This window comes from Oratosquilla oratoria, chromosome 9, assembly GCF_046742065.1.
Source record: "Oratosquilla oratoria isolate Oo_2021 chromosome 9, ASM4674206v1, whole genome shotgun sequence".
Lineage (NCBI taxonomy): Eukaryota > Metazoa > Arthropoda > Malacostraca > Stomatopoda > Squillidae > Oratosquilla > Oratosquilla oratoria.
In genome coordinates, this window is record NC_134785.1 from 47,527,371 (window position 1) to 47,542,149 (window position 14,779).

A 14,779-nucleotide genomic window follows, 5' to 3' on the forward strand; every position below is an offset into this window, starting at 1 on the left:
TACTCTACCAACCTTTATCATCTCAATGTTCAAAGTACAATAGGTAAGATGAATTTATTTGTAAATTTGCATTTCAAAAAGAAATTTCCTAAAGTTTGTAAATTGTTACTATTTTCTGCATGCTTTGTTCGTGTATTAATATACCTACAGTATATATAAATATGAAAAAGTTCGAACTTTTTCATATCTAGATATTTCAATTTCTGATCTGAGTGTCACTCTTCCGACCATATAAATTGGTACAACAGTATTCAAAGATTCATGAAGATAACGAATATGAGATGATGAAAGCCGTAAACTAATCGAGATGCGAAAAACCATGAGCGGTATGTACTCAAGTCATGTTCAATTTTGACTCATGAGATTGATTGGGGTGGAGGGAGGGAGCAAGACGCTGTGCTTCCCATCACCCGTCCAGTATCAAAAGATAATCATACCAACCTTTCATTTGCTCTTTTATGTGAAAGCACAGGCATATTCACAACTATTTTATATCACAGAAGACATGTTAAATTTTACAACCAGCCTCACAATGATTGGACACAGCGATGATAAGTAAAATGCTATATAAACATTAGAATTATATTCCTTATCTTATACTCACTATAATTACTTTATTTGCACTATCGAGATGAAAATGTTTGAAATATAGGTGAACAAGGACTGTTTTATCCCTAGATGTACATTAAACTCGTGTAACTTGTATAGTCACTGAGCTAAGTGAAGAATTATCAATATATTTCAAGGAAACTTGAGGTTTCAGCCAGCTCAGCGGGAGAAGGGTGAGCAGGACTGCTAACCGAAAACGCAGGATCGACTCAGATTCTTTGAGTGAAATGCCACTAAATTAGAAGTAATCGCATGACGCAGGCAGCCACATTTGGCCTTTAAGAAGTCTTTCTGACAGATCATTGGCACCCGGAATCACAAACCAAGAAAAACAATTTATAGACCATAAAGAAACACTATACAAAATATGGATAGAAAAAAACACAAGAAAATAAACTCTACAGCTGTAAGATATAAAGAAAAACAAAAATAATCCTCGAGTAGCTGTCGATATAAATATTACAGCTCCATACCTACATCTAAATCGTCTACCTTAGGTTAATTCAACTTATACTGCAACGGTAAAAAATATAGAATAAATCAATATAAAAACTGTACGTCTGTGATTGGAATAAAAGATAGGAAATAATCTAGGTCATCAACATGCAGGAAATTCATTTAAGATAAAGTTTAAGCGGAGACGGTATCCTATGTGGATAGCTTCAAATAAGACATACAGTAAATATATATATAATATATATATATATATATATATATATATATATATATATATATATATATATATATATATATATATATATATATATATATATATATATATATATATATATATATATATATATATATATATATATATATATATATATATATATATATATATATATATATATATATATATATATATATATATATATAATATGGAATAATGTACCAAAGAGTAAATGGAGGTAAAACAGGTTTTGTATCTTAATGTCTAAAAAAAATCTCGAACTGACAACTGTTCAGTCAGCTACTGTCGTCATGGTCCAGTGATGCCACCTATACAGATTAATCAAGAGATCAACATATTTTGTGGGTCATTTCAGTTTGTCATATTTTATGAAATAATCATACTTAATCGACATTTTTATGAGCCCAAGGCTAGTGCAAGTTTGTACTATTTGATTAAGTCTCCCCTTAAAAATGCATCTTCTATGATGAATTCGAAGCCACCTATTGAACATTTTCTGAGTTACACCCTGTATTGGTAAACAAGTTCAAATTGTAGTAATAGCTAAGCTGAAGTTGATTTACAGTATCAGTTCCAGGTTTGTATTGACACTAATTTTACCATGGGCATGTTGTGCTTTAAATGATCTTTACTGGGCCAAAGCATGTTACAAATACAATGCTTGTCATAACTTGGTTAATTTCTGTTTAATGTGGGAAAATTCTTGTGTAACTATTCTTCAGAAAGAAAAAAAAAAATTACAGGCTATGGCTGCAACATACCTTAAATATTACAGTATAGCCGACATCATGAAATATTCACCAGGGGTACCCTGGTTGTCAGGACATTGCAATGCTGCATAGCTTGGGTCTGAGTAAAGCCCAATACATATACATTAGCCTAGGTGGAGCCTTTGGGGGACCCAATTGTAAATCATTGTGTTATTATGAGAGATATTATGGCTTGTATATTTTTGTTTTAGACTGATAAATGTGTATTGACTCTCTTAAGATATCAGCTTATAAATATGTAGTTGGCTTAGGTAAAAGCCCAATGAGCTTGGTACTTTTTGTCACAATGTACCAAGCTATTGTGTGGTACCTTGGGGGAACCTAGTGTGCCTATTTATCATGTTATTATCAGGTATATTTATGGTATATATGCTTTTATTGGTATTTTTTATTGATAAATATGTATTGACATAAAAACCTAAACTTATCATTATGAATATGAAGTGAACAAAACTGTGATAGATTGCCTACTTCACAGGTATGCAAAGGCCCAATGTACCTGGTACATTTTTTTTTTTATGAATTTAAAAAACGATGACATATAACAATTCTCAATTTATTATTAATATTTTTTTGCACTTTTCTATCATGCACCAGCCCAAACATCCTAGGTTGCACCCATAGCCAAAACATCCATGGCCCAAATGTCCTACATTGGGGATGTTTTGGCTGCATTCTGACATACCACTTTTGGGTGATTTCTTATTACAACTTATCATATTTTAGTTAAAACATCTTCATTGAGTCAGCTATGAAGTGCTAGAAAATTAAGTTCATTTTGTGAATTATAATACATGAATGTAATATGTGATTTTCTCGGCACAAATAGATAACAAAACACCTTGGTACAAGCAAATCTACTAACGAATGGAGTCGATAGGATACAGTCGAGATGCCATACTGTCATCTGTCCAATCCAGTCACTGTCAGTTAGACAATTGCTTTTATGTTGTGGACAGATGATGTTGATAAGCGCTGTCACAAAGAGAATAGGGTTTCCTCGGACTTTTTGAGATAATATGGGGTTCTGTTGTTGTCTGTTAATTGCCAGAGGTACAATAATAATCAGGCCAGCAACATCCATGACGACAATGATGACTTGGATGATCTTTAGAATTTGAGTTACCAAATTGCAATATATCGGTTAGGTTAGGTAAGGTTAGAATAAACGAATTTATCATCCTATTGTTTCTTCGACCTTGGCGTCTATCAAAACAAACATGGCATATCATTCAACCACCACAACTTTATTAGTAAATTGGTTTAAGTAACTTTTTTGTTATTCATTTCCACCAAGAAAATTGCACATGTTCATGTAATATAATTTACAACATTAATCATTAATTTTCTATTGTTATATCGTGTAGGTGTGCACCTCTAAAAGTTCACCAAATGTTAGATTTATTTGTACATACATATACCAAGGCTTTTTCCCCCTTACAAAGGAGGTAGCCAAAAAGGAAAAGGCATAAAATCATTCCCACCCATTCCATCCCTGAATACACTCCACACCCCTCCACCCACCCTCCATCTTAGCACCTCCTGGATGACGGGTCATCCCTGCTCCTTGTCCACTGCCCTGGGTCAGAAGCAGTGTCGCAAGAACAGCACATCCACAGCAAGGCCGCTTCATTAAATCGGCGACTCCCCCTCTCCGTCCCCCATTGCATAAAAGGAGAAGACGGGTAGAAATCCCTTTGGGCTGCGTCAAATTTTGCTCACACATACTATCTCACCCCCCATCCCCCCGCCCATTCCACCTCATGCTATCACAACATCATCCATATACAACCATTCTCCATTCACCCCTGTCTTCTGTCCTCTCCCGTCCTTCCTCAACAGACATTCCCCTCTTCCCCAAAGCCCCCCTCACCCCATCCATCCACCTTGTCCTAGGACGTCCCCTCATGTTCACTCCCTCCACATCTGCCTTCCATACCTCTTTTACTAGTCTTTCTTCACTCATTCTTTCCATGTGTCCAAACTATCCTAATACTCTTTCATCAACCCTATCTCCCAACTCCCTTTCCATCCCCGTTCTCCTCCTCACCTCCTCATTTCTCACACTATCTAGCCTAGTAACCCCCATCATACTTCTCAGACACCTCATCTCAAACACATTCAGACTCCTTCTCTCTTCCTCTCTTATTTCTATGTTTCTGCCCCATACAGTGCTGTTGGCACAATCACTCCTTCATACAGTCTCCTCTTAGCATCCATTCCCAAATGTCTATTCCTCATTACAGTCTTCAATCCACCAAGGCATTTACTGGCTTCTCTCAATCTACATTCTACCTCCACCTTCACTCCACCTTTTCCTGCCACATTTGCACCCAAGTATCTAAAACTATCCACTTCCACCAGTCGCTCTCCCTTAATGTTCACTTCCAGTCTACTGCCACTTTCACCCCTTGTACATCTCATCACCTTACTTTTACCCACATTTATCTTTAGCTTTCTTCTATCACATACTCTCCCAAACTCTGACACCAACTTCCTCAGTCCCTCCTCTGATCCTGCCACAAGCACAGTGTCGTCAGCAAACAACAGCTGGCTCACCTCCCACTTCTCTCCATTTTCTTTAACCATCTCCAATCCCTGAATCACTAACCTTGCATATACCTCACGCACTACCCCATCCATGTATAAGTTGAACAGCCAGGGCGACATAATGCATCCTTGATGAAGTCCCACCTTTACCTCAAACCACTCACTCTCTCCATTTCTAATCCTGACACAAGCTCTACTACTCTCATAAAAACTCTTGACAGCTCCTAGAAGCTTTCCTCCTATCCCATATATCTGCATAACCTCCCACAGTGCCTTTCTGTCTACCCTATCGTAAGCCTTTTCCAGATCCATAAAAGCCCAATAAACATCCTTCCCGTTTCCTATATCTTTCTCACATAGCTGTCTTACCACAAAGATCTGATCTACACAACCTCTACCCATCCTAAATCCACACTGTTCCTCACCAATTACTCCCTCTGTTCCTCTCCTATTCCTCTCAATCAAGATCTTCCCATAAGCCTTCCCAACTACACTTAACAAGCTAATCCCTCTGAAACTACTACATTCACACTTGTCCCCTTTTCCCTTGTAAAGTGGAACTATACAGGCACTCCTCCAGTCCTCCGGCACTCCACCCTCTCTCCAGCAAACATTAAATAACCTCACCAACCAGTCCACCATCACTGTACCTCCTTTTTATAGACAATCTGCATGGCATCCATCCAGACCGGGTGCCTTACCTGCTTTCATCATCTTAACAACTGCCTTCACTTCATCCTTCCTTATTTCTCCTCCATTTTCCTCACTCATCACTCTTATTTTCTTAGCATTTCCCACTGCAGCTATCTTTCCCTCCCTATCCTCCTTCACATTTAGCAACTCCCTAAAATATTCTGCCCATCTTCCCCTTACTGCCTTCTCTTCCATTATCATCTCACCATCTGCACCTTTTACCTTTTCTTCTCTACTTGATTTGCCTGCTCTTCCTCTTTTAATTTCTTTCCAAAACATCTTTTTATTACTTTCAAAATTTTCTGTCATACTCTTACCCCATTTCACATCTGCTCTCCTCTTTGCCTCCTTTACCTTTTGCTTTACTTCTCTTTTCTTTTCTTTGTACCTCTCATATGACTCCCTCGTCCTATTTTGTAACCAATCTGTGAAAGCTCGCTTCTTCTCTTCTACAACCTTCTTTATTTCCTCATCCCACCATTCACTACCCTTCCTTCTATTTCCTCCTGTCCTTCTTGTTCCACACACCATCCTTGCACACTTTGTGACTCCCTCCTTGAACCATTCCCATTCCTCCTCCACACCTACCTCTACTCTATCCTTCACTCCCTCCCACTCCTCCTTCAGCTTCTTCTTGTACTCCTTCTCCTTTTCCTTTTCATTTAAAGAGTTCATTTTAAGCACCTCCCTACCTTTTGTCCCTTTCCTCTTTCTCCATCTATCCTCCACTCTCAACTTACCTTCCACCAAAAAATGATCTGATATTCCCCCACCCTCTCCCCTTAGCACATGTATATCCATAACTCTTCCTATCATAGTCCTATTTACCACTACATAATCCATCAACGCTCTATCTACCACCCTTCCATCCACCACCCTCTCCAATGTGTACTTATGCTTGACTTTCTTCCGAAACACTGTATTTGCTCATCAACTCTCTTTCTAGACGCATTTCCACCATCAACTCTCCACTACGATTCTTTCCTGGAACTCCACATTTCCTAACCACTCCATCAATCGGACCATTTCCTACCCTAGCATTAAGGTCTCCCAGTACTATTACATTGACATTTCTCCCTAAATCCTCTATGCACTTATTTATATCTATCCAAAAGGCCTCCCTTTCTTCTACACTCTTCTCACTTCCAGGCCCATATGCACTTACAAAGACCCACATCTCCTTTCCCAGTTTCACCTTCATCCACATTATCCTTGAGGAAACCTCCTTCCACTCCACTACACGTTTACCTATCTCTTCACTTACTAGAATAGCCACCCCTTCCCTCCCTCGCCCTCTCTTCACTCCTGATAACCTCCCACTTACACTCCCAAACTTACACTCACCCTTTCCTTTCAACTTAGTTTCACTCAAAGCCAACACATCCATCTTTCTTCTCACAAACATACTACCTATCTCTTCCCCTTTTACTCTCATCTGTACCACATCCACGCACATTAAAAGACCCAAACTTTAGGGTGCTGTTCCGAAAACTTCCATACCCTCTTATGCCTTTACATTTTCGTTTAGGAATGTCCCCTGTGGGGCTACAAGGAAAAGGATGCCTAGTCCCACTCCCTGTTCCTTTCTTCTCGCCTCTTACGATCTAAGTGGAAATACTTGGTGGCAGTATTCTTTTCCCCCACAGCAGAAAATGAATACTCAGAGAAATGATACAGGATAGCAGCAAGGGGTTGGGGGACAGCATAACGGAGGGACAGTCATAGTATGAAAGTGTCATCATTTCTCTATGAAGAGTTTTCCTCTATCATAGACAAAATGATGTGTGGCTCTGGTCCGTAGGGGCGCCCCATATAGAGCCTAAAGTATCAACTGCATGCTACTTTGCCACAATAACAAGATCCGTAACCCCATTACTCTGTCCCAATTTCCTTCTTCGTCATGCATGAGACCATGGTGAGAAAGATAATGAGGCAATCATAGAAAAACTCAATGACATAAGAAATCTTTAAGGAAATAGCAAAATTGTCATTCTACCACAGAATAATTTAGAAAACATCTACCTAATGAATGAATAAATGAGAGCTTCATTCCAACTTGTGTACTTATGCTTGACTGATCTTCTAGGATTGTACAATAACCTGAAACCATGACAAAAGGGAAGGAAATTTTGAGTTACTGTAAAACTTCTTGTTGAAATGACACTATGAGCAGTTTTTCAGGATTTTGTTCATGGGTTACTTTTGTTTCTTGAGTCACCAATAATGGGAACCTGCAAGATGGAGTGTATTGCTGATCACTTTCAAAATTGTTGACCCCCTCACCTTCGAAGCCATGAGAGGATGTCACTTGGTCTCTGAACTATGTCCAGTATCTCTATAAACCTCATGAATAAGTCATCCTTGCACTCTTTTGTACTATGCCATGATTGAAAGGAGCTTTCTATTTAGAACCTTCATTTGAGTATTTAAGTTGATTGGTAGTAGGCATTATAGGCCTGTAACCATGTTATGTAACATAAGTAGACATATTTGGTATTTCCTTCTTTGAGTGTAATTGAAATTGACAGAGAATCACTTATTACCTTAGTATCCCATACTCGAATATGTGAGAAATAATTAGGGAATTCAGAAAACTAAGTTCTTATGAGCCATTGTGGATAGGATTAAATAGAAGGATTTTTTTTTCATTAGAACAGAACTTGAATCCTAGTCATGTTTTAAAGGTCTAGGTGAATTCACTGACAACAATTCACCAACAACAATTCATCGACAACAATCCATCGATGTGCTCAATTCATTGATATACACAATTCATCGAAAAATAAAAATGAAAATATTCTAACTTGAAATATATAACTAAGTCGTATTTTCATCCTTGAATTAGCATACTTTTATCTTTGATGATGAAATAATTACTTTCATAGCCTTTATTTAGGATAGAATTTCTTTTCGTAGTATCTATTAAGAATAGTTCAAGTTATTCAATGACAGAACTATCAAAAATGACAAATTAATATAAACTAAACTGAGAACTATAAATTGGTTTACTCAAAATCAGAAAGCTAGGTCATGGGCTATTTCCCGCAAATAATCAACTACGTTGCTATATGAAAAATATCTTTCTACAATGTTTTTTATCTGTTCAGAAGAGTCAATATTTCTTTCTTTGTGGTTGAGATGAAGTACCAGCCAAGTATTGATTGACTTTGACTTCAGTATAGTTTTGTTCTTTCTTCAGGCAGTCGAAAAACTTCCAAATATTAGGGTGGTGTCCAGCAACCTGTGTCTCAAATATCCTTTTTTAAAAACACAATAATGGTAAAAACATGGATAATGATAATACCAGCAATATATAATCATACTGGCAATCTCAATAATATAAATGTCCATGAAAATGAAAATAATGCTGAAAATATATGTAAGAAATCACAAGAAAAATATTGACACCAATTGTAATGATAGAAATAATGATGACATAGAAAATAAAAACAACTGAATAAATAAAAATATAAGTATCAACAATGATAATATCACCAATTATGATGAAAACATAGAAAATGAGATCCACTGATGTGGGGTCGATATATTGTCATCAGGTTATCCAGGACTGACTGAACCATCCACGACTGTCTGAACTGTCCATGGGAGGTTCCGCTCACGTCTACATCCTCTGGTATATATTATCGTCAGGTTATCCGGGACTGACTCAACCGTCCACGACTGTCTGAACTGTCCATGGGAGGTTCCACTCACGTCTGTATCCTCTGGGTCTCCATTCCTTGATTGCGTATGAAGATTTGGTTCTGGTCCATTTTGCATCTCCTGTCCTCTTGTTGATGTTGATGACATAGAAAATGGAAACAACTGGGCCAGAACCAAATCTTCAGAGGATGTAGACGTGAGCAGAACCTCTTACGGACAGTTCAGACAGTCGCGGATGGTTCAGTCAGTCCTGGATAACCTGACGACAGTATATCAACCCTACATCAGTGGCTCTTATTTTCTATGTTTTCATTATAATTGGTGATGTTTCCAAAAACCATTTTACATACAGTACTTTACCAAAAACAAATAATTCATTTGAAGGATACCATTCGACATTTGAGACACAGGTTGCTGGACACCACCCTAATGTTTGGAAGTTTTCGACTGCCTGAAGAAAGAACAAAACTATAATGAAGTCAAAGTCGATCAATACTTGGCTGGTACTTCATCTCAACCACAAAGAAAGAAATATTGTGACTCTTCTGAATGGATAAAAAAACATTGTAGAAAGATGTCCTTCATATAGCAACATCATTGATTATTTGCGGGCAATAGCCTATAACCAAGCTTTCTGATTTTAAGTAAACCAATTTATAGTTCTAAGTTTAGTTTATACTAATTTGTCATTTTCAATAGTTCTGTCAATAAAGAATTTTAACTATTCTTAATAAATACTATGAAAAGAAATTCTACCTTGTTTTTGTAGTACTGTATCCTAAATAAAGGCTATGAAAGTAATTACCTCATTATCAAAGATAAAAATATGCTAAATCAAGGATGAAAATATGACTTAGTTATATATTTCAAATTAGAATATTTTCATTTTTTTTCAATGAATTGTGTATATTGATGAATTGAGCATGTTGATGAATTGTTGCTGGTGAATTGTTGTTGGTGAATTCGCCGGATCCCATGTTTTGAAAACATTACCACATCTGATCTAGAGGTCTTTCATTTAATCTGGTCTAGCAGTCTTTGCTGGAGGACATGAATACCCATGAAACTCTGAATAGAAAGGTTATGCCATAATATAAAGATCACAACACAAGACTAATATTGCATTACATATGATGTCCAAGACAGATGAAAACCCTTTTCAGCATGACATTTGTGATCCAATTTTCTCATCAAAGTGTAATCTGAAGTACACTTGAAGAACCAATTCAGGAAAAAGGTTTTACAGTGTGATTTTTTTATTGCAGGTTTCTCACAAAAGAGGAGGTTCTAAATGCACGTGATGACTGACACAATAGAGAATCCTTTCCAGTGCGGCCTATGTGATGCAGCTTTCTCTCAAAAGGGAAAACTCAAAATCCATATGATGACCCACACAGGAGAGAAGCCTTTCCAGTGTGGCCTATGTGACGCAGCTTTCACACAAAACAGTGCTCTCAAAAGCCATGTGATGACCCACACAGGAGAGAAGACTTTCCATTGTGACCTATGTGATGCAGCTTTCAGAGAAAAGAAAGTTCTCAAAAGCCACATAATGACACACACAGGAGAGAAGCCTTTCCAGTGTGAACTATGTGATTCAGCTTTCACACAAAAGAGTGCTCTCAAAAGCCATGCAATGACCCACACAGGACAGAAACCATTCCAGTGTGACCTATGTGATGCAGCTTTCACACATAAGGGTAATCTCAAAAGCCATGTGATGACCCACACAGGAGAGAAGCCTTGCCAGTGTGACCTGTGTGATGCAGCTTTCACACAAAAGGGAGCTCTCAAAAGCCATTTGATGACCCACACAGGAGAGAAGCCTTTCCAGTGTGACCTGTGTGATGCAGCTTTCATACAAAAGAGTGCTCTCAAAAGCCATATGATGACCCACACAGGAGAGAAGCCTTTCCAGTGTGAACTATGTGATGCAGCTTTCTCACAAAAGAATAGGCTCAAAAGCCATATGATGACCCATACAGGAGAGAAGCCTTTCCAGTGTGAACTATGTGATACAGTTTTCACAAGAAAGTGTCATCTCAAGAGGCATATGATGATCCACAGAGGAGAGAAGCCTATACATTGTGACCTATGTGATGCAGCTTTCAGAGATAAGATATCTCTCAAAAAACATGTGATGACTCACACTGGAGAGAAGCCTTTCCATTGCAACATATGTGATGCAGTTTTCAGAGAAAAGAGAGTGCTCAAAAGCCATATAATGACCCACACAGGAGAGAAGCCTTTCCAGTGTGAACTGTGTGATACAGCTTTCTCACAAAAGGGTACTCTCAAGAGGCATGTGATGACCCACACAGGAGAGAAGCCTTTCCAGTGTGACTTATGTGATGCAGCTTTCACACAAAAGAGAGATCTCAAAAGCCATGTGATGACCCACACAGGACAGAAGCCTTTCCAGTGTGACCTGTGTGATGCAGCTTTCAGAGTTAAGAGAGATCTCAAAAGCCATGTGATGACCCACACAGGAGAGAAGACTTTCCATTGTGACCTATGTGATGCAGCTTTCAGAGAAAAGAAAGTTCTCAAAAGCCACATAATGACACACACAGGAGAGAAGCCTTTCCAGTGTGAACTATGTGATTCAGTTTTCACACAAAAGAGTGCTCTCAAAAGCCATGTAATGACCCACACAGGACAGAAACCATTCCAGTGTGACCTGTGTGATGCAGCTTTCACACATAAGGGTAATCTCAAAAGCCATGTGATGACCCACACAGGAGAGAAGCCTTTCCAGTGTGACCTGTGTGATGCAGCTTTCACACAAAAGAGTGCTCTAAAAAGCCATGTGATGACCCACACAGGAGAGAAGCCTTTCCAGTGTGACCTGTGTGATGCAGCTTTCATACAAAAGAGTGCTCTCAAAAACCATATGATGACCCACATAGGAGAGAGGCCTTTCCAGTGTGAACTATGTAATAGAGCTTTCTCACAAAAGGGTAATCTCAAAAGGCATGTGACGACCCACACAGGAGAGAAGCCTTTTCAGTGTGACCTGTGTGATGCAGCTTTCAGAGATAAGAGAGATCTCAAAAGCCATGTGATGACCCACACAGGACAAACCATTCCAGTGTGACCTGTGTGATAAAGCTTTCACTCATAAGGGTAATCTCAAAAGCCATGTGATGACCCACACAGGAGAGAAGCCATTCCAGTGTGACCTGTGTGATGCAGCTTTCATACAAAAGAGTGCTCTCAAAAGCCATATGATGATCCACACAGGAGAGAAGCCTTTCCAGTGTGAATTATGTAATAGAGCTTTCTCACAAAAGAGTAGGCTCAAAAGCCATGTGATGAGCCACAAAGATAGAAGACTTTCCAGTATGGACTGTGTGATGTAGGTTTCTCACAAAATGGTACTCTCAAAAAACATATGGTGACCCACACAGAGCAGAAGCCTTTTCAATGTGGCATATGTGATGCAACCTTCTCAAAAAAGGGTGCTCTCAAAAGTCATGTGATGAACCACACTGGAGAGAAGCCCTTCCAGTTTAGCCTATGTAATGCAGCTTTTGTATGAAACTGACGTCTTAAAGATCGTATGATGACCCACTTAGGAGAAAAGCCTTTCCAGTGTGACCTGTGTGATTCAGCTTTCTCACAAAAAAGGGCACTCTCAAAAGCCATGTGATGACCCACACAAGAAAGAAGCCTTTCCAGTGTGGTCTATGTGATGTAGATTTTTCAGAGGAGGATTGTCTCAAAATCCACATGATGACTCACTCAGGAGAGAAGCCTTTCCAGTGTGGCCTATGTAATGCAGCTCTTGAACAAAACAGAAATATTGAAGCTCATATGATGACCCACACAGTAGAGAAGCCTTTCAAGTGTGGTTAGTGTGATGCAGCTTTCATACAAAACCATTATCTTAAAGTTCATGTGATGAACCACGCAGGAGAGAAGCCTTTTCAGTGTGGTAACTGCGGTGCAGCTTTTTCACAAAAGGGTAGTCTTAAAAGGCATGTGATGATCGACACAGGAAAGAAACGTTTTCAATGTGGTAATTGATGCAGATTTTTCAGAAAACTATTCCCTCAAAATCCATGCGATGATTCATATAGGAGAGAAGTCTTACTAGTGTGACTTTATTCTAGTGTGCTGCTTTCTTATGAAAGGTTCATCTCAGGAACCATGTTATGACCCATACTTGAAAGACATTTTCGTTTCAGTGAAAGATAGGGAGCTTTCACAGGTGACAAGATCTCCTGCATTAACACCATACTAGGTAGGGAAGCTTTCTCAGTGTGACTTTTTCTCTTCATCATTCTCATGTAAGAGTATCCTGAAGGTAATTGTTAGTATTGTGGTCAGTGGCTTACCAGCTCTTCCATCCATGTGATCAATACGAAATCACTGTCAAACATAATATCTCACATATTGGTCTAGTTAGTCAATGTGAGTTCCTGTATGCATATAGTTTTCTATGGCTATTCATGTTGGCTTCCTATGTCATAAGTGTTTTTAAAATATGGGATATTTATAGTTTTATTAGTTCAATCAAGATTTGGTGTAGTGTGATTATTGTTGAGGGGGCAGATGAGAGAAGTGTTTTGTAAACTGACTAGTCTGATAGTATATGGGGTATCGTGAAGCAACACACATAAATGATGAAAACAAAATCCTATGCCAGAACCCTAAATGCCACACACTCATGTCACAACATCACTCAGGCACCATCAGCTTTATGATCTAAGTACTGTTTGTATTTATTTAGAACTAGCACAATGTATTCCAATGATATAGTATTTATAAAACAAAATCAAATAGTATTTGTTATAAAACTGACCTTATATAATGAAAAAATATAAATTGGGCTTTTGTAAAGATATAAAGAATATGATTAACTCCTGACAACTTGTATAGAAATTGCTTACTCCTATGGCAATTAAAGTTTCTCCTTTGGTTCATTTAGTATAATGAGGCTGCATTAAATCAACATGATTTTTTTTTTAAGTTACAAAATAAGTATATCACTTGTTTGAGTGATATGTTTTAGACATTAACGAAAAAATGTAGAAAAATATTAAATAATTTTCAACTTGTGTGAAATCCAAATGTACTAATGGTAAACTGACTTGAGTGAGTATACTTTTCTTGTTTATGGTTTAACTGATACTTTATCAGTTGTATGTCCTTTTCATTAAAATGTTTATTACATTATAATTGCATTATGTTTCTACATATTACTTTATATATTACTAATTATTCATACTATTTCATATTCAATTTTTATATATATTTTTTCACAGTACACAAAAAGAATCTTGGGGTTTCTTTGGTTTGTTCAGCATTACCAGAATGTATTATAGCAACATAGCACTGTTCAAACTTGCAAAAATATTTTAGTATCTATTCAATAAAATAAAATTTTTAAGATTGTGAAAAGACAATAAATAATATTTTAGTGCTTTCTGGTTTTTTAGCACTACCAGACTAATTACAGCTGTATAGAAATTGAAAAAATAGCAAAATGAATTATGCATATTTTCAATATGCAAGAGAGGCTGAATGGAGAACTGAAAAAAATTATCAATAAAATATAGATCAGAGAAAAGAAAGAGAAACATGGATCATGTAGAGGAAGCTGTTCAGAGAAATAAAAGTATTAAAGTGGTCAAGAACAGACTAGCTTCAGAGACAGCAAACAATTTCTTTGAAAGATAGATATGGAGAGACAGAATGATAAAAAGTGTAATCATTCTTTATCAAGATCTTTACTCTTCAAAATTATGGTTGAGCAAATTCATCTGTTGACATTAGTAATGTACCAGAAGTTACAAAG

At 37.6% G+C, this 14,779-nt stretch overlaps 1 protein-coding gene across 1 annotated transcript; it reads left to right on the forward strand.

Moving 5' to 3' along the window:
- The first annotated feature begins 1,771 nt into the window (after nucleotides 1-1,771).
- On the forward strand, nucleotides 1,772-14,779 carry LOC143028373 (uncharacterized). The gene is made up of 2 exons (XM_076190357.1): nucleotides 1,772-1,877; nucleotides 10,242-14,779. Exon 2 carries the CDS (start codon nucleotides 10,268-10,270, stop codon nucleotides 12,071-12,073), a length of 1,806 nt encoding a protein of 601 aa, XP_076046472.1. The 5' UTR covers nucleotides 1,772-1,877; nucleotides 10,242-10,267; the 3' UTR covers nucleotides 12,074-14,779.

What these genes read in the sequence shown, in the direction of transcription:
- LOC143028373 (XM_076190357.1), top strand. Translation starts at nt 10,268, where the DNA reads ATGCACGTGATGACTGACACAATAGAGAATCCTTTCCAGTGCGGCCTA.